At 51.3% G+C, this 18,164-nt stretch overlaps 3 protein-coding genes across 3 annotated transcripts; 1 reads left to right on the forward strand and 2 right to left on the reverse strand.

Moving 5' to 3' along the window:
• Window positions 1-10,578: 10,578 nt before the first annotated feature.
• On the forward strand, window positions 10,579-13,135 carry SAPIO_CDS10712 (Uncharacterized protein; the record flags this gene model as incomplete). Its single annotated transcript, XM_016784258.1, has 3 exons — window positions 10,579-10,667; window positions 10,744-11,547; window positions 11,608-13,135. 3 exons carry the CDS (start codon window positions 10,579-10,581, stop codon window positions 13,133-13,135), a joined length of 2,421 nt encoding a protein of 806 aa, XP_016638490.1.
• A 1,009-nt stretch (window positions 13,136-14,144) lies between these two features.
• Window positions 14,145-17,463, reverse strand: SAPIO_CDS10713 (Cell wall biogenesis protein Mhp1; the record flags this gene model as incomplete). The annotated part of the gene is made up of 2 exons (XM_016784259.1): window positions 14,145-15,567; window positions 15,641-17,463. 2 exons carry the CDS (start codon window positions 17,461-17,463, stop codon window positions 14,145-14,147), a joined length of 3,246 nt encoding a protein of 1,081 aa, XP_016638491.1.
• A 43-nt stretch (window positions 17,464-17,506) lies between these two features.
• On the reverse strand, window positions 17,507-18,028 carry SAPIO_CDS10714 (uncharacterized protein; the record flags this gene model as incomplete). The annotated part of the gene is made up of 2 exons (XM_016784260.1): window positions 17,507-17,859; window positions 17,968-18,028. The coding sequence occupies 2 exons, from the start codon at window positions 18,026-18,028 to the stop codon at window positions 17,507-17,509; spliced, it is 414 nt and encodes a 137-aa protein (XP_016638492.1).
• Window positions 18,029-18,164: the final 136 nt, after the last annotated feature.

Raw genomic sequence — 18,164 nt, forward strand, 5'->3', positions numbered from 1 at the left:
TACCATAGACGGGTTGATTTTCTGGATGACATGCGGTCACCTTCTTGTTTTTACGCATTTTGGTAGATGGTAATGCGGTTGTTCTTTTCGATATGCGCGTTTTGCTTCTTAGAGAATCTGTTTCTACCATTGGCGATACATTTGTTTCTTAGGTGGAATATTACGAAGATAATGAGGATACGATGCCAATATGCTGAAGAGGAAGATCACTTTAATTTCTGGAGTCGAGCGAACGAAGTATTCACCTTCAGACGAAGATTACTCCTCAAGGTACACGCTTGCCGTGGATGTTAGATTGCGTTCTTGCTGGTGATGATGCGGGAGTTGACGGACCCAAAGATCCTTTCCAACGAGATGAAACACACCCGGATGGGCATCTCCGCGCACTTACCACCACCACCATTTACCACGCAAGGCTCGCAAGGCTGAGAACGAAATTCTCAATCTGGGAGTGCCCCGAATATCCAAATCATGAGGGACGATGCACGATTGGCGCAAGAGATCATCATTGGCATCACCATCTTTTCAATGTCATGGAAAGTAAGGCCCGAGGGGCATCTCTCATTATGAGTGCTATCCGTAGAAACTTGTGATGGGTAGAAATGAATACTGGCCAGAATGTCAAGCTGCGTGGGTCGGAAGTGGCTTCGGAAGCCAATTGATGTATTCTTGCTGTTCCGAGCCGATATAGGCCGGATGCTAGCCGGGGTAAAGCACAGTGTTGTCCGATCGTACGGGTCCTACACGAACCAGTCCGGAGACAGCCAGGAATCGGACATAAAAAGAAGCAAGATCTCTTAGGGGTTGGACCATAAACGACCAGCAAAAGGGATCGAAGAATAAAATCAAGGCGATGGATTTCATACTCGATAAACTAATTCCCGCGGAAACAAATAAATGAAAAACCCTCAACCCATGAAATCCAGAACGCCATTGATATCCGCCATTCCGATCCGGGGCGACCATTGTTGTTGTCAAGACAAATGAGATTTAATGGAAAACCAGAAAAACAAGAATTAGAAAAAAAGCTCGCCCGCTGCTTTCACACAAGAACAATTTCGAATAATTCCCCATTGCGATGATGTTCGACGTTGTACGTTGTGGTCATTTCCCCGGCGCTTCGGTTCAACGTTGCTTTATCTCGTATTACTGCCTCCAATCCTCCGACTCGTCGCGGCGTCGCGATCCGCCTCGATCGAGGTCTTGCTCGAAGTGAAGTAAGAGGACGGCGAGCTCGATGTGGAGGAAGAATTAGACGAAGTCGAGGAGCGGCGCTGTTGAGAGGGGCTCAGTGGCTCGGGAGAAGGGTGACGGGTTTGGCGCCAGGAGGAGTAGATTTGCTTGCACAAGTGTGCGGACATTGTGTATGTGGGAGACATTGTGGCTGGAGTGGCTGAGCGAAGTTGCTCTCTTTTGTTTGTCTGGTAGGTTTGGTTCAGCTTGGTCCCTCTATGCTCGTCGATAATCGAAGAAGTGGTTTCGAAGTATTCGTCGTGGTTATTTCCAAGATGGTTTTTTTTAAGGGTTGCGGGTCGAGGACAAAGTCGTTCTTTGTTTACTTGCTGGCTCGCGGAGGGTTCCGATGTAAAGTGGACGTGGGGGAGGTGAGGGCGAGAGAACCTGGATGGTGTAAGTCGGCACAGGTTGACGTGATGGTGTAGATTTGTAATGCTCGAGATTAATGAAAGCTCTTTTGGACAGTTCGAGGGTCTGGTCCGGGGTGCGAAAAAGGGCACTAAGTCTGGTTTAAGAGAGATGGAGGAGTGAGATGGAAACGGGAAGAGAGGGAAGGGGGGTTCAAACTGCTGTGGAACTAGACAGCCACTAGGTTTATATATACAAATGACAAACAGAGAGCCTCTCAAGCTCAGGATGGGGGAGCAATTTGAATGGGACATTGGGCCATGTGTGGGCTTTCTCCCTCCCCCTTCACTTCCAAGAAAAGGAACATCGTAGACCCTTCGGGATAGAGCCTCCTTCGTAGTTTTACCGCGTAAGTGTGGCGTGGGCTTGTGTCATCGGGTGGGTACCCCCAGCGTACCCGGAAGGGTTTTCGTGGCCGGCGCAAGGCGAAGTCTCGGTGGATCCATCTGTCACCCGGTTCCTCGCGGGTTCGAGTCCGGTACCACGTATTGCAACGATTTAGTCACGGTTGAAGACACCATGGCTGACCGTGGTACTTCGTGGAGACCTCGAGCCCAGCCTGCCCAAGTTACAATGCAGGTCTAGAGACCCCGTCCTGTGGCCATTTCCCACTTTTGCCGATTGCCTACTTCGTAGTTTAGTTTACAATTACGATGGACAGTGTCCAAGGTCTTGGTGCAGCAAAGTGCACCTCCCCCACATTGGCAGGCACCAGTCACAGGGGCTCTTTCCACTTACACTGTCGCTCCGTTTCCCAGCCGAGCTTATACGTATCTTTGACGGTGGGCGGTAATGAAGCATTACAATCAATCTTTCAAATGCTGTCTGCCTGTACTGCATTAAAAAAGGCCCATGAATAATACTCGGAGGGGTAAATCGCACATTCGAGCAGAAATTAGGAAACAGTATGCTAGGAACTCGTGTTGGAGGATGCTCTTTTTGTCTCGTGCCCATCCAAGTTTAAGGTGTCAACGACGAGTGTAAGGAGGAGAGGTATGGCACGGCAATTGGTGCAGAGGACAGCAAGAAATGGAAGCTTGTGCCAACTACGAAGTAGTTTACTTGGAATAGAAGACTTATCTTGTAATGGACGCACACAAGCATGAATGCCCAGCGTCCCTTCCCACATATTGCTTGTACTTCAGCGCGCAAAGTCAAAAAGGCATGACTACGACGCAAAACCGTACGAGCGCGGTGTGACTGAACAGAAGCTACTCAACCCAGTTCGGAGTAAACTACGAAGTAGCTTGGTAGGTATGAAGCCTAAGAGGTGGGGTCAAGCAACCCTAGCTGGACCTTCTCAAGTGACTCCCGTCGCTTCGGATCGGAATCAACCAAGCGACGGTGAGCTCAGTTTCCACAGCTTGTGGTGCTGTCTTACCTCAAGAAACGAAGCAGTTGTGCTAGTTTTACACACAAGTCTGGGAAGACCCATTGGCAATCTCGAAACTTACGACCAGGCTCCTCCCGTACCTACGATGTACCAGACGTTGAGCGTGGAGACGAGGAAGAGACGCAAGGTTCTACTCATAGTTGATGTTACTAGTACTACCCCAACAGGAAACCGAGAAATAAGGCAAGGAGTCATGAACAGTGTGCACTAATGTTAGGGTTGACTTGTTCAGATGTTTCTCCCCAACGTTGAGCTGGTCAGAATAAAGAAAACGGCGAAAAGAGCCGTGTTCTGGGAGATATTGAACGACATTGGACTAATATATCGCGAGCGGCTTCACCATACCATTTAGGCCCTGTGGCTGTGTGGAATCGTACGAGGAGGTCTCGAATTGGAGTGCGGGACGGTGGGATCGTCGTCATTGGTCGGTGGGTAGGAATAGGAGGGGAACTCGGCGATTGGGTGTCGGGCAGTTCGAGACCTGACCTGGTACCTTTCTGTCGGTGACTCCCGTCGAGAGCTGAGGCTTGCGCCTTGTGAATTGAGAGAGGCACGTGAGTTAAGTGTGGCTGGTGTTTTGAGCTACTGGTTGAGACCCAATTCCGCTCAAAATTGCCCCTTACGAAATACGCAGTAGCCGGGGTAAATAATGGCCCCTTGTCAGGTTAAAGTCGCCACTGAACAAGGCCCCTGGAGAATATCATAAGACTCAAAATACCCTGTAAGCGCGCCCTGAGCAGTGATTGTAGTCTGTCTCGAGATTCTCACCGTCTCATGGAATCAAGTGGTCAAGCAGTGACGCACTGCTTATAAACTACTTCCGCAATGCGCCGGCGTGGAACCCGGTTTGGTCAAACCATGGGACGTGGAGGAAATTGGGAATCTAGGCAAAGGAAATTGAGACTTTGGGGGGGGGGAAGGGGGAATTTTTTTTTTCTTTTCACGAGGGCCTCGCAATCAACGGCGTTATCCCATCTCGTATCTCGTAGCCCTGGGAATGGTGTTTTTTTCAGTCCAAGAGCCGCTGTGGAGGGCGAGATGAACAAACACCATTCCCAGGGCTACGAGATACGAGATGGGATAACGCCGTTGATTGCGAGGCCCTCGTGAAAAGAAAAAAAAAAGCAATCATTCAATCACGGTGATATGCACGCTGCCGCCACCTCCTCGGCCGAAGTCCCCGAAGCCCCCCGCTCAATGTCTCTAAGTTTGGGGCGAGGGCGACGACGCCGAATCGAGCCGTCGCCCGAGAACTTTCTCAAAGTTTCCTTCCAGTTTTGCTTGCTCGCCTCATTCTAGCACAAAGGAGCGCAAGAAAAATCAGGCTATAGATTAGATTAATTTCTTACATACTCGGTGCACAATTGAGCAAAGGATTCATTCCGGGGATACCAGTTGGTGGTGTCGGTCAAGCTCCCCAGTGCCTGACTTGTAAGATTATAGACCCTCCCACCACCTCGCGTCGACTGAAGTCTCTGGTCGCTGGTTAACCAGCGACCAGAGACTTCAGTCGACGCGAGGTGGTGGGAGGGTCTATAATCTTACAAGTCAGGCACTGGGGAGCTTGACCGACACCACCAACTGGTATCCCCGGAATGAATCCTTTGCTCAATTGTGCACCGAGTATGTAAGAAATTAATCTAATCTATAGCCTGATTTTTCTTGCGCTCCTTTGTGCTAGAATGAGGCGAGCAAGCAAAACTGGAAGGAAACTTTGAGAAAGTTCTCGGGCGACGGCTCGATTCGGCGTAGGCGCCCCCCCCCCAAAGTCTCAATTTCCTTTGCCTAGATTCCCAATTTCCTCCACGTCCCATGGTTTGACCAAACCGGGTTCCACGCCGGCGCATTGCGGAAGTAGTTTATAAGCAGTGCGTCACTGCTTGACCACTTGATTCCATGAGACGGTGAGAATCTCGAGACAGACTACAATCACTGCTCAGGGCGCGCTTACAGGGTATTTTGAGTCTTATGATATTCTCCAGGGGCCTTGTTCAGTGGCGACTTTAACCTGACAAGGGGCCAGAATTACGGGGGGGGGACCAAGTACGGAGTACTTTGCGCCTCGTACAGCTAGTTTGGCATCCAAATCGGGACTGATCACCAAGTGAGCTAGTGCAATTTTATTCCTCCCTGGCTCCCATTCATGTGGAACCCAGCCCATCGGGCCATTTAGAATCAGAATCTTTTCCTTCTTGGTGGCAACATGGAAACTATCTTGACCCTAGTAGTTTACGTAGAAAAGCTCGCCATAACCAATCAGACGCTGCTTATTCCTGCTTACGCCTTCTTGTCCCCTGAAAAAGATACCCGGGTGGAGCTCGTTACTACTTTTTTTTCCCGAACATCGAAGAAGCTCTCGAAATTTGTCAGGCTTGGCCAAAGCTTACTGGAGCTGGAGCTGGGGCTAGAACCCGACTCAAGCTCTTCCGGGTCTCATCGGCGTGATGAAGTAATCTACGAAGTAAACTATTTCGTGGTGGAGTACGAAGCAGCTTGGCTGGCATTCGGTCACGGCATTGAAGGTTTTCGTGAGGCACGCTTCACTTGGTTGATGTTGTGTGCTAATATGATTATCCTTGAAGGTCTTCATCCGCTCACACTCCGTTGATGGCTCACACCTAAGGGTTTCTCGATCCACATTATCTAGGGGCATGTGAGCATATAGAAACCAGTTCGGCAAATGACGCTAGAGCTATCGCAAAATTGGAGTTGATGCCTAACTAGCGCGGGAAAACCACTTGGGAGCAGATTCCGGGTCAGACCGAGCTCCGCTTTCCCTCCCGGGCCAAGTTCAAAGAATTGCCCCCGTTGCACCGCAGATGTGGCAACTCAGCTTATCATAGAGACCCGTCTTCTTTTCGTCCCTGGGCTTGGGTGCGCTGCGAAGGATCGGATCTTAGATCTTAGGACGGTCCTATCGTCGTCTCCTCTGCCTCGGGCAATCTGCCGTGCCTCCCTTATCTACATAACAGTAGAGAGGCTTATCATACGTGGCGATGGATAGCTCGATATGCCAGTTGCTGCTCTATCCAATTCAGGGTCCATGTTAAATCCTATGCAAACCAACGAGCATGGCGAGATTGTTGATTGGGGCAGGGTGAAGCACATATTGACAGGGCTCTATTTCACTGCTCTCTTGGCGGCGTTGGCATGAAATAACGAGCCTCAGTTGATCTTAATGCCTTTCTCAACTCGGTTGATGATGATCTCTTGCGTTGGGCAGCCGTAGTTTCATGCACACCTGTTGAAATGTTTCGAGATCTACCTGCTCTATCTGCGCGAGCATCATGGGGGTGGACGAATAGAGTTATATAGCCTGGCACGATGGGCTATGCAACAGAGTTTGTCGAGGGTCTCAAACTGGCTCAAGGGACTCCTTCGTAATTCCTAGCTGACATGGCCTAAACATGACTCCCACAGGTTAGGGTTGGGAATCGTTTGGGAGGGGGTAGAATGTGCGGCTCACTACAGTATTACCTCATCCTTGAGAAGATTCATGGCGGGTCTTAACAAAAATTGAGATCCGATTTGAGTTGCGGCATAGCGGAACAGAACAGAAGAACCGAAGGTTCCTGGAATACGGCGCGCTCTCAGAAAGGTTCTAGCCGGTCGGGTTGCGATGTGAGGCAGTGAGGCATAACTTATTGTGTAAAGACTCGACCGAGGAGGCTTCTTGGGAACTGGGAGTTTGATTTCGGATCTGACCTCTGCTGTGTTAAGTTTGCCTTCAAAGGCTTTGTCAACCCGGATATAATTCCGTTTCTGTGGCATGGAGCACCAGTCGAGCACACGAATCTCCTCAATGTGCAAGTATATAGAATACAATTCAGGCATTGGAGCAAGTTACACCACTCAGCTTCATCCCGCTGCCTCTTTTCCTACCAGAAATTGCTGAAACACGGTGCCGCTGATATGGAAATGGCCTAGCCAAAAGCAACCCAAATGTGGTTTGCGGCGCTACACCGAGGTAATCCCTATGACGATGCCACGCAAGTTGACCTGGTTAAGGCCCGTCGGCAGAGTGCTAGGCGTGTGAAGCCAGGGTTCCGAAACTTGGGAGGGTGTCTCATAGCCTGCGTCTCGAACTTCGAAACTGCGGTATAGTGGGGAGTGTGACTTCATCGAGAGGCAGTCTTGGGTGGGAAACGACTAAGCACAAGAGGGGATTTCCGTCAGAAAATGGCCAGGCCATATAACAATGGCTTTCTGACGCAGTGGCCATCACTGGAGACCCTTTCATCCTATAGTGCAGTTATCTTTTCCTCATCTAGCTAGCATCATCATCGAATCATCAAGTGTTGACACGCGGTTTCTTCAGAATTTCTCTTATTCACGCTGATACAGAGAATGGGAAACTCGGCTCCTAGTCGGCATGTCGAGATGGTGACCGGGTTGCGACACGACTGCATTAATGATCGCCTATTTCACGATCCAGGTCGGCATCGTGTCAAAAACCGGGTGGACAGGACAGGGTCATGTTATCGACTACAAGATTGAAGGAACTCTTTCGCAGCCCTACGCTCAGCTCAGTATCTTGTTCAGAAATATCCATAATTGAATTGCCTAGATCTCCGATCCAACTTTAAACTCAGCCCCCAACCAGCCGTAGGGCGACTCGAGAAACAACTCCATCTTGAAAAATAGGCTCTCACGTTATTGCACTGGAACACTCCGGTGTTGAAAATTGACTCTCAAGGGGGAGTACAGTACGTAGTGGATTTCCTGGATGAAGGGTCGATCGCGAGTCGGACGGCACGACGCGAGGGGGCTCGAGAGCTCAACCATGAACGGTTAAGCCGCACAAAGATAGACACCTCGCGGCTCGCTCTTGCAGAAAACCGTTTCTTTGTCTGTCCACTTGCACCGAAGGGAGATGCGTGATGGGTGTGATTGATGCCTCGACGTCGGCGGAGAAGTATTTCAAGAAAATACTTCCTCGTTTGTCTAAACGGGAAAGGTGCAGAGAAGGTGTATAAAAATAGAAACTCACAATGAGGCGTTTACCTGTACTCTGTACTTCGTAGTGTAGTGTATTGGTAAACCGAGACGTAGAGCCAGAGCTAAAGCAGATAAGGTTAAGAGTTTATTTTCGAACTTTGGAAAAAAAATAACAGGTAGCATTTCCGATCGGAATATCCCTCTAGCGCTAGATGACAACTTCCTATTGATGGGATGGAGAAGGAAAAAGACGGAAAAAGACGGAAAAAGAAGCACTTGAGGCATTCTTCGGTCTCCGTGCACCAGTCTGTTCTTGACATCTGCAGCGAAATGCCTAGATAGAGAAAAGAGCAATGTCCAAGCGCCGAGGATGAGGTGCGTCTGGTCAAAGTCTAGAATAGCCGAATGGCAGAAAACGCGCCTCAATCAAGATGCAGGTGGTTTCATGGAGAAAGGCCACTGGAGCAGCGTAAGCGCCGAGAGGACGGGAACTTGATGAACCGACAGCCCTGCCCACATAAAGAAATCCATGATGCCGCGTTTGTTGTATTCGTAAGATTCGTAAGATGCTGCGAAGAGAAGCGCGATTCTAAGAATAGACCAAGTTAATGTACCTACCTTAGGATAGGCTCCAGTGCTGGAAACGCTGGTCTCGTCCGAAGCGGAATGGGGGTAATTATCTGAGTGCAATGGGGAATATTTCAATTGTTCTAGAGCCTCTCTGTATCGATGAAGGAATATCGATTGGTAAAGCGGCACGAGGCCTGGTCTACATAGAGTCGTGTGAGATGCTGAAACCGCCTTGAGGGAGTGCCGATCGATCTCAGGGCAAGAGTGTGGAAGGAGTTGCCCAGTCTTACACTGGTCCCCAAAAAGAGGGGGTGGGGCGGGAGGATGTGGGGCTTCTGTCTGGCTCAAACTTGAGGTGTGATCGTAGCCGTTTGTCGTCACATTTGATCGACCTCTCCTGTATCCATCCCTGTACTTCGTAGTCGAGATTCTTTGCCCTGCCTTCCACTGCAGTGTTCTTGCAGGTGTTCTTCCGTTGTCGCACCTGCCATCTCAGCCCTCGTCTGGAATGTTGGAAGATCAGCAAGTGGGACGAGGAAGCAACGACCAGCCGCTGACATTATTTCTCCAGAGATGAAAGTGTAATGACGAGGGGCTAACGCAATGACCCTGGTCTAAACATTGAAGGCTTAGCATTCCTCGGCGGGCCTTCAAAGCATTCCTCAAGCCTATTCGCATATCCGTCGTCGTCTTACTTTCTAGCACTTTGAATATCTTGGACTGTCCCACCCATGCAGAGAATTGAAAACGTGGGAGTATCTCGGCGAACCCTGATCGCCATGCTCTTACCCCTTCCAGGCGTGCATGTCGCTCCTGGTTGCGGCGTCTGCCTAAGAAAGGCCAACTACGTTTTTTTTATCTGTCGATGGCTCCTGTATCGAGAGTTGATACCAAGTGTTGCATTTCCCTCCCTTCTTTCCCTCAGGTTGATATCATATAAGTAAGTGGTTGTGGTTGGTGGTGCGCAATGCCTCCCGTACTTCCAATTCTATGGGCCTCTTGAATCCGGCACCGGCGCTGGGTCCACCCAGCCTCTTTGCTCAGTTGTGAAGCTGCAACCAACCTTTGGCATTCCAGTGTTTGCGGCATCTTTACCCTCCCTTCCCACTTTGATACCCCTTCTCCCTCCGGCATTTTAGTCCCCTGTTACCAGAAGATCATCCCTGACGACACAAACCATCCCGGATCTCATTCCTGTCCTGATTCCGCCAAGGCCCATGGTCTTCTTAATACCTTCTCATATAGGCGTGGCGGGGGGTAGCATCGAGAGTTTGAAATTCCCCGCCCTTACCTGGAAGGGCTGCATGTAATATGCACCCGTGCTCTGGGCGGCAGCACGGCGCTGGGAACGTGAAGGGAGGGGAGGGAAAAATAGCCAGGCAAGATCACTTACACCATCACGTCTGGGAAAAAGCTCCCAGCCCGATGCAGATCGGCAGTATTACAACCGAGTTTCTCTGGGATGCGCGCATCTGAAGCTACCGAGATGGCCGGTCAATTGATACCCCCGGTATCCCTGTTGGAGGACGAGGAGGTACAGTAAAAAGGTGAAGGGGACGAAGCATGAGTGACGCAAGAGGAAGATAGGATGAAGTGCAAGCCTCCCCAATTCTTTCTCTACCCTATCCATGTATAACCCGGGACATGCCCTGTTCCTCAAGATGCGATCCTCGATGGACCCTTACCCCCTTCGATTCTTTCTGACTTGCATTGTATCATGAAGAGTAAGAATCCTTGTGCTATCTTTCTTTGTGTTAGCCTGCTTCCCTGGACATCCCTCCGTGGTCTACATACTCTCCCTTGCAACGCTACCTACACTCTGCCCAATACCAATAGGACGCAATCTCCAACGAACACGCGGCTTTAGCAAGCCTTCTACTCGAATCGAATCCCACCAGCGAAGGGCCGGGTACGGACTGAAAGAGAAGGGCTCACGATAACCAGCTGCATCTATGTGCATATAAATCTCATCACGACACCCTAGGGCAGTCGCTCCTCTCCATGGGCTCTACTGAGGCCCGTCCTCTTGAGTCATGCAGGTCGTAATACCGCCGAGAGACCATAAACCCATCACTTACAGATATACCTGGGACGAATATGGCGAAGTGCAAAGCGTAGAAAGGTAAGTTTGGTGTTTTTGACTCTATGGGGGAAGTAAGGGTGAAAGTCTTCTCAATTGACAAGGAATTCTCGCGCAGGGTCGGCGAGTCGGTGGATCACAGCTCCCACAGGCAAACTCACCGGTGGCCGTTTCAAAACAACAGTTCCCCGGATAACCTAACCTCGAGCTCCCAAAGGACAGGCGCCCGACGGACGACGTGGCAACCTCGTGGTCTATCCAGCGGCCAGACATCTCCCAGCACGATAGATAAGGACCTAATTCCAGACTATGTCATAAACTACCTCCGCGGCGAAACCCCCGAGACTGTGGCATTGCGAGCCTCGATGAAGGCCCGTGGGCCCCAAGGTGTCAATCTCGAACAACGAGATAGAGCGCACAGGTCAAGAGCGGCAGACTTTTACTTCTCTGCCAGTCGCTCGAACTCTGATCCCAATGGTGCCGCTCAGTCCGGCGAGGAAGGTGGCGAGACTAAGAGGAGGAGAGTGTCGGGTTTAGTGGGTTGGAGGTTCGGTGTCGTTATTAATGCACTAATAGCTTTTCTCATCCTCCTCGTGGGCATCATCTGCCTCGCTCTGGATATTTCCAGGTCGAGACTAGGCGGGGAGTCGACCATTTATACCGGCGATTGCGATGGGGCGAGGCGTATCAACTGGGTTCTGCAGGTCATAATCAACGTCTCAATCGTCGTTCTGCTCGCCATCTCGAATTACGTCTTTCAAGTCCTTAGCGGCCCCACGAGAGCGGAGGTCTCCGCCGCCCACGATGAGAAGAAATGGCTCGATATAGGGATCCCGTCGTTTAGGAATCTCATTTATATCTCCAGATTGAGAGCGCTACTTATAATCACCATCCTTGTGACGACTTTGAGCGTTCAAATACTGTAAGGCTCTAATCTCTGCTCCCTACTCCGGGTCTGGCATTTCTCGCTAACACCGTTTAGATACAATGGTGTAATATTCGTCTCCAGAGTTGGCAGCTCCTCGAGCCTCGTCTTCGTAACCGAATCATTTCTCTCAGGCGCACCCTTCTCCAATGCCTCGCAAACTAACTCAGCCATGTTTTCCCGCATTGATCTTTTATCCCTTCAGGACAGTGCCAATCGCGGGGAGCTCACCAACCTCACGGCGTCAGAATGTGTGACATCATTCACTGGTCCTTACGTCGGTGACTTTTCTACCATTCTCATTGTTACCGATATCAAATCATCAACGGGGAGTCTTCTGCAGACAGGCATGGCGGGTTCCCGGGGAGGCCGCTTCTTGGAAGCCGAGATTAGCGAGGGCGTTCGCCTCCAGAAACAAGATGTTCTGTTCTGCATGGCGGAGTCGGCAGAGCTCGGCCGAGAATCATGTGAGCTCAAGCTTTCGAGCTCTCTACTTGGAGTTGTCACCCTCCTGAACCTTATCCTCGTCATTGGCGTAGGTGTCACTTCTCTCTTGCGAAAATTCAAACCCTTGGCGACCCTCGGAGATGCCATCTCCTCTTTTCTCGAAACTCCAGATGCGACCACCCGCAACGCCTGTCTCTTAACCAAATCAGATGTACGCGCTGGAAGGTGGCCTTTATATGAGGCCAAGTACTGGGTGCCCCGCGAACACTTCTGGATTCTCACCCCATCACTTATCCGCTGGGCAGTCTTCGCACTGGCATGGATTACACCCGTCGCACTTGCTGCTGCGGCCTTAGCTGTCAGTATCGTGGAACAACCAAATGGCCAGCTAACAGCTTTCGGGAAGCCTGCGCCTCACCAGATCTACGCTTTTCCCGCAGGAACTAGTCGGGTAGCAGTCAGTATCCTCGCAGGGCTTCCTCACCTCCTAATTGCCCTGTTATATATAACTTTAAACGCTCTTCTGAGCACTTATTTCGTCGGGAACGAGATGTCCGAGTTCGCCGTGCCGGATGCCTTTAAGGCTCTACGACTCTCCAGCGCCGCACAAGGTATCCAACAGACGAGCCTATACATTACCCTCCCGCGCCCGTGGTCCTGGCTCCTCATACTCCTCTTTTCAGCCGCCGGACTCCTCGTCGCCAACTCCCTCGTCGTAGTGGCCGTCGACGTCCTCCCCCCACCCTCGGATCTATCCTTCACCGAGACGACCCAACTCACCGCGCTCTCCACTTCTTCCACGGCCCTTCTCGCCCTGCTTGCCGTTCTCCTCGTCATCCTCGCCATACCGCTGGGTCTCGGTCTTCGGCGCGCCAACCCTACGGCTAGCTACGTGAACGGTCGTCCCGCGGGAAATCCTCTCGCGATGCGTGGCGGAACCTGCTCGGCCGTTATTAGCGCGCGGTGCCATGGTCCCGGAGACGAGGGCGATAATCTGGTTGATCCCACCGCAGAGAGACTCGTCTGGGGCGTTGTCAGAGAAGGCGAGGGCATGGAAGTTGGGAGACTCGGCTTTGCTGGCGAAAGGAGGGGTCCGAGGCCCGTCGGGATGATTGCTGTGGGGAGGGCTTATGCGTAATTTTCTCTTTCTCTGTTCCGTTTGTTTGAAAATGTATAGTTCTTTTTCTTTGTTCTTTTCGGTGTTCAGGGTCGGCCTGGGCGGGAGACTTGGCGTCATGGTTGGAAAACTATACACTGAATGTGTCATCGTGATCATAGAGGTAGGGGGAATTTTGTTTTGTGTATTGAAGGCGATTGGGGGAGGGGAATACTGCACCTCTTGAGTTAGGTGTTGTCGTATGTTCATGTACTTGATACCCAGTTTCAATCGATCTCTCCATTTAACAGAGAATCTTGAACATCCGAAATAAGGTTGAAGTGATACTCGCCGCCAGTCACAAAGTCGGTGGGCTTGGAAGTATTCTCCGCCTGATGATCCCTCCTCCATCTTGGTTTGCACTTCGGGGTCCTTCACTATCATTAAAATGGATCAAATGCTTCCCATCCTTTGTGTCATCAATATGTTTGTTAAGCCTCGTCGTTGTTTAGAAAGAAGAGCACAAGTAACGCCTTTCCAGCCAGTAGCAAGTCATCTGTGCCAACTTGATTTGCAAATAGACCTTTGAATCAGTGTTCCCACCAAGCAAAAAGGGTAGAAAAAAGAAGGGAAAGGAAAAAACACAGAGACGGAGAAAGAAAGAGAAATAGATGATCCGTTGCCATGCACTTGCTCCGGACTATAGCCTCCACCATTCAGGCTCCTGTATAAGTACATTTTTATAGACACGCTTTCGTTTCGTCGCAGGTAAAATGGACAAGGACTTCAAGAGAGATGAAAGAAAGAATAAGGAAAAAAAAAAAAAAAGGAATCAAGTGCCCTCGAGCTTGATGGGGTTTCCCAGCCCCAACCGAAACATGTTCCCAAGATTATTCCGAACAAGAGGGGCGGGCAATGGACCGCCGCTGCATAGATTCATACTTGTACAAGGTATCTGAATCATTTGCCATCAATCCAACATTCGAAGGAAAAACAAATGTCAACAACTCCATATAATCGCTCGCTCTCTTCCCTTCATGCAATGTTTCGTTCACTCCTCGATAGCACTCTCGTTCTTCGCGTTAACAACCGCCGCAGCTTCACTAGCTCTGGGGGGCCAGCCCTCGTCAACGTTAATATTCTTTCTCGTAATGACTTGGCTCTCCCTAAACTTCTCCCAGTTCTCGGGGTCGACGCCTTGCAGCCCCTCGACGACACGTTCCCTCTCCTCCTTGAATGTCCGCACCGGTCCCTTTTCAGCTACAGCCGCGTCCAGGACGGGATCATTGAGGTCGTCAATCATGTCACGTAGCATTTGGAGATGCTTGGGATTCTCGCCCATCTCATCAAGGGATGTGACTAGGACTTCTTCGTATTTCTCGAACGGGTTGACGATACCGGTTCGGAACCGATGACCACGGCGGTGCATGCGTCCTTCTTCGAGGTCAAGGGGCTTGGTATGCGTGTGCAAGGACGACGACCGGGAAATAGGCCGGATATGGAGCGCGTCCTCGTCCTCTTCCGCATCTGAAAGTAGGCAGATACTGTCCTCTCCTTCCGGGAGAGAAGGTATGCTTTGCTGCATGTCTGCGTCCTGGGGCTGCTCGGTACTGTCGATAGGCTGAACGGCGTCTTGCGCGACCTCCCCTATCTCTCTGGTCTCTGGGAACTCCTCCTCAAACCGCTTGATGATACCATTCAGGGTGTACTCCAGGAAGATCAGCTTACGCAGATCCTCAGCCTTGTCTCCTGATTGCTCCTTAGCTCTAGCAAGAGCAGGCTGCAACCTGGCGCGTATCTTGCGAGCGCTCGAGAGGAGGTGCTTCGACATGTTCTTCGCTCTGCCAGGCGCCGCCAACCCCACACCTGGTGTGGTGGACCCGCTTCCCGCATCGCGAAGAGACTCGAAACTGGGTCTCCGCGATTCGTCTCCATTCCCCTTGTTATCGAGACAGCAGGCAAGAGCCTTAACGACACCCGTGCCTCCGATAACGTAGTCGTCATCAGGAGCAGCATCGGTATCCGCACTAGCCTCATCATAGCCGGATTCCTCGCGACCAACCAGATGCGCGAGAACATCAGGATACGGAACGATAACTTCGGCTGCCGCCGAATCTTCGAGATCACCGACTTGCAAGCGCTCCATATTGCGCAAACAGTATGCGACGACCTGCTTCGCCAGCGCCTTAACCACCTCGCTGGATTCCTCGGTAGGCACGTCTATCTCCACAGAGACAAGGGTCTTCGACACACGCACTGCCGCCAACAGCGAGGCATAGAGAGCACATGCTTCCTCTTGAGCCTCCTCCGTATGTGCATCCGCGAGCTTCGCTAGATCGGGGTTATCTTGGAGACTAATATGGGCCAGTTGCGGTACTTCTGGCAAGACCTCTGCAAGGGCAATGGCCTGGTCCGATGTCATAGAAACATCTGCAAGGTGTATGCGTTTTAGGTACAGCATCTTGGGCAAGTACCTATAGTAAGTGAGATTAGTAAATGGACTAAATAGCTATATGGGCGTTTACAAGATATATATATATAACGTACCGTCGCAAAGCCTGCATGGCCCTCGCCTCGTTCTTAAATAGCTCCGGGTTGTGCGATAAATCAATGAAGCGGAAGTCACTCAGCTTAAGGAGTGGAGGGAAGATTTTGCAAATGGATGTCGGTCCAAGGCTGCAGTCCGCCAAGCTCAAAGCCCACAACTTGTGGCTTTCTCCGATTGCGGTTGCAAGAGTCTCGATGTAGTCGTTAAGATCATTGCCGCATAGATCGAGACCTTCGCACGTCCCGCCCTGTAGATATCGAGCGACGTGCGCGACCCCCTCCTCGTCAATGTTGTTCCGTGCCAAGCCTAGTCTGCGAAGGCCGCATTTTATCGCGCCATCAATGATGACGCCGAGCTGCTCCGGCGCGGGCCCGGTTTCTCCCAGATTAAGAAGTTCAAGGTCCGAACCTGCCAAGCGTTCACCGAGCGATCGTGAGAGGAGGTAAGCGATATTGGCAGATGAGGATACGTGAGTGTAGGTTGGTGACGCCGCCACGCCGTTCCCGTTTCCATTCTGGACCGGCTCTTGAGGCGGATGCGGGAATGGGATTCCAGATAGGTCGAGGAACTTGAGAGAATGGCAGAGATAGATAAACAGGCAAACATGCTTCCATCCCTCCGGTCCAATCTTGTTATTTTTCAAGACCAGACGCTCTATCACCCCGCCTTGGACTGAATGGTCCGCATAGTTGGCGTATCTCCGCCTCCTCGAGTCTGGCTTCTTAGCGGCAAGTAGACCGGCCAACACTACTCGAAGACCTTCATCAGTCAAGCCGCAGCCCTCAAGGAAAATCTCCTTAACGGGTACGACAGCGAGGTAATCACCAAGGGTGATGAGATCTGGAAGTTGCATCCAATAACCCGAGAGGTCTAGCTTCTCGACAAAGCCGGTCTCTGTCGAGCAATTAGATGCATCCGATAGCTGTTCGGTTATCTTCTTGAGAATGGGAGTCTCGCGAAGTTGACAACATCGTCGGTATATCCTCACGGGATTCGTGGTCGGGAGGCTCGACACTTTTGGCGTCACCGGACCGGTGGCGGAGGCGGCTGTGGTGGTTTCGAGGGAGGAATCGCTACTTGACCGGTGAATTTCCATAGGTATCGTGCCGTTGGCCTCGGCAACTTTTCTCTTCTTCTCTTTCCTAGCTTTGCGTTCTTCTTCGCTCTTCTTTTTCTTCTCTTTCTTCTTTTTGGCCGCGCCGTTATCTGCTGTAGAATTTGGCGCAGCCTTGCCTTCCGCCGACTCTGGGCGTGGCGGAGAGCCGTTAGGTTCACTGGCTGCGGAATCCTTCAATGACGCCGCCGTTGTACCATTCTTTTCAGTTGGATCAGTCTTCTTGTCCGACTTCTTCTTCCGAGAAGGATCATCGGCATATTTAGGTTGTGGCGCAATCTCCACGTCAACACAGAATGCAACTCTTCTAAGCTTCGCTTGGTTCAACTCGTCTATCTTGCAGCGCTCGCGTCCATCATCGATATTCAGAACTCTTCGCTCCACGAGGCCATGGTTGCCCCTCATACCATGCCCTAAGCCAGCTGCACCTGATGAAAGGCGACGAAAAATACCCAAAAGATTGCTGCCGGGATTGACCCGTGGAGGCGCCGGTGTGTACGGCGCGTCATTGCCATTTCGGCCTCCTTGCGGGACGGAAGCAGCCTTCGCGGCAACCGGCTTGGGTTGAGCAAGGGGTTGGTTCTCCGGCACCGACGCAATCTGGGGCACCGCTGGGGAGGAAGCCGAGAACTTGGAAGATATATTCGAGAACCAGGAGGGTCGTCGCTGCGGCGAGGTTCCCAGCGGCGGCGTAGACTGTCGATCCATGGAATTACTCCGGCTTAATCTGGAATGTGAAGTGGGAATGGGCTTAGCGGCCGTCGCGCCAGCGTTTGGAACAGTGCCGTTGCTGGTTGGAGACTCTGGTGGCGGGCTGGGAGACTTTCGCTGTGCAGAAACCGCGGTAGTTGTTGATGTCGCCGTCGTCGTGGTTGGAGGAAGAGGTGTACCGATGGGCTGGCGGGGTTGGGCTGACACCCGAGGGGTAGTTTTTGTCTTGATAGAGGTAGAGGTTGATGACTTTGCCGCTCTGTCTGTTGCAGGTAGCCATGTTAATGATGATCTCCAAGAGACGGATACGAATATATCTGGATGCAAGCGTCCAGACGATAGTGATGGACTGGAAGGAGAGCAAGGGGTAGAGAATGTTGAGATGGAGGAGCACTGAAGCCGAGGTGGTAGGCTTTGCAATGAAGAAACATCCCTTCTGAACCCACGAACGCACATGCAAGCAATCAGGAACTTGAGGAAAGCGACCGGGGGAATTCATACCTTTGGCAGGCCCATGGGCCATCCAACTGACGTCCACCTCATGAGCATGGACGCCTTCCATCTTGACTAGCACAGCAATGCTGGACCCAATACCAGATGTTTTTGTAATCTTGGGAGAGTCGTCTGTGTTGTGCAAAGAGGAAAAGGAAGGGAGGTGGTTAATGAAGGGCCGAAATCGCCATCACGGGGTTAACAGG

Source organism: Scedosporium apiospermum, assembly GCF_000732125.1.
Source record: "Scedosporium apiospermum strain IHEM 14462 chromosome Unknown SEQ_SAPIO_0176, whole genome shotgun sequence".
In the NCBI taxonomy this organism is placed as follows: Eukaryota; Fungi; Ascomycota; class Sordariomycetes; order Microascales; family Microascaceae; genus Scedosporium; species Scedosporium apiospermum.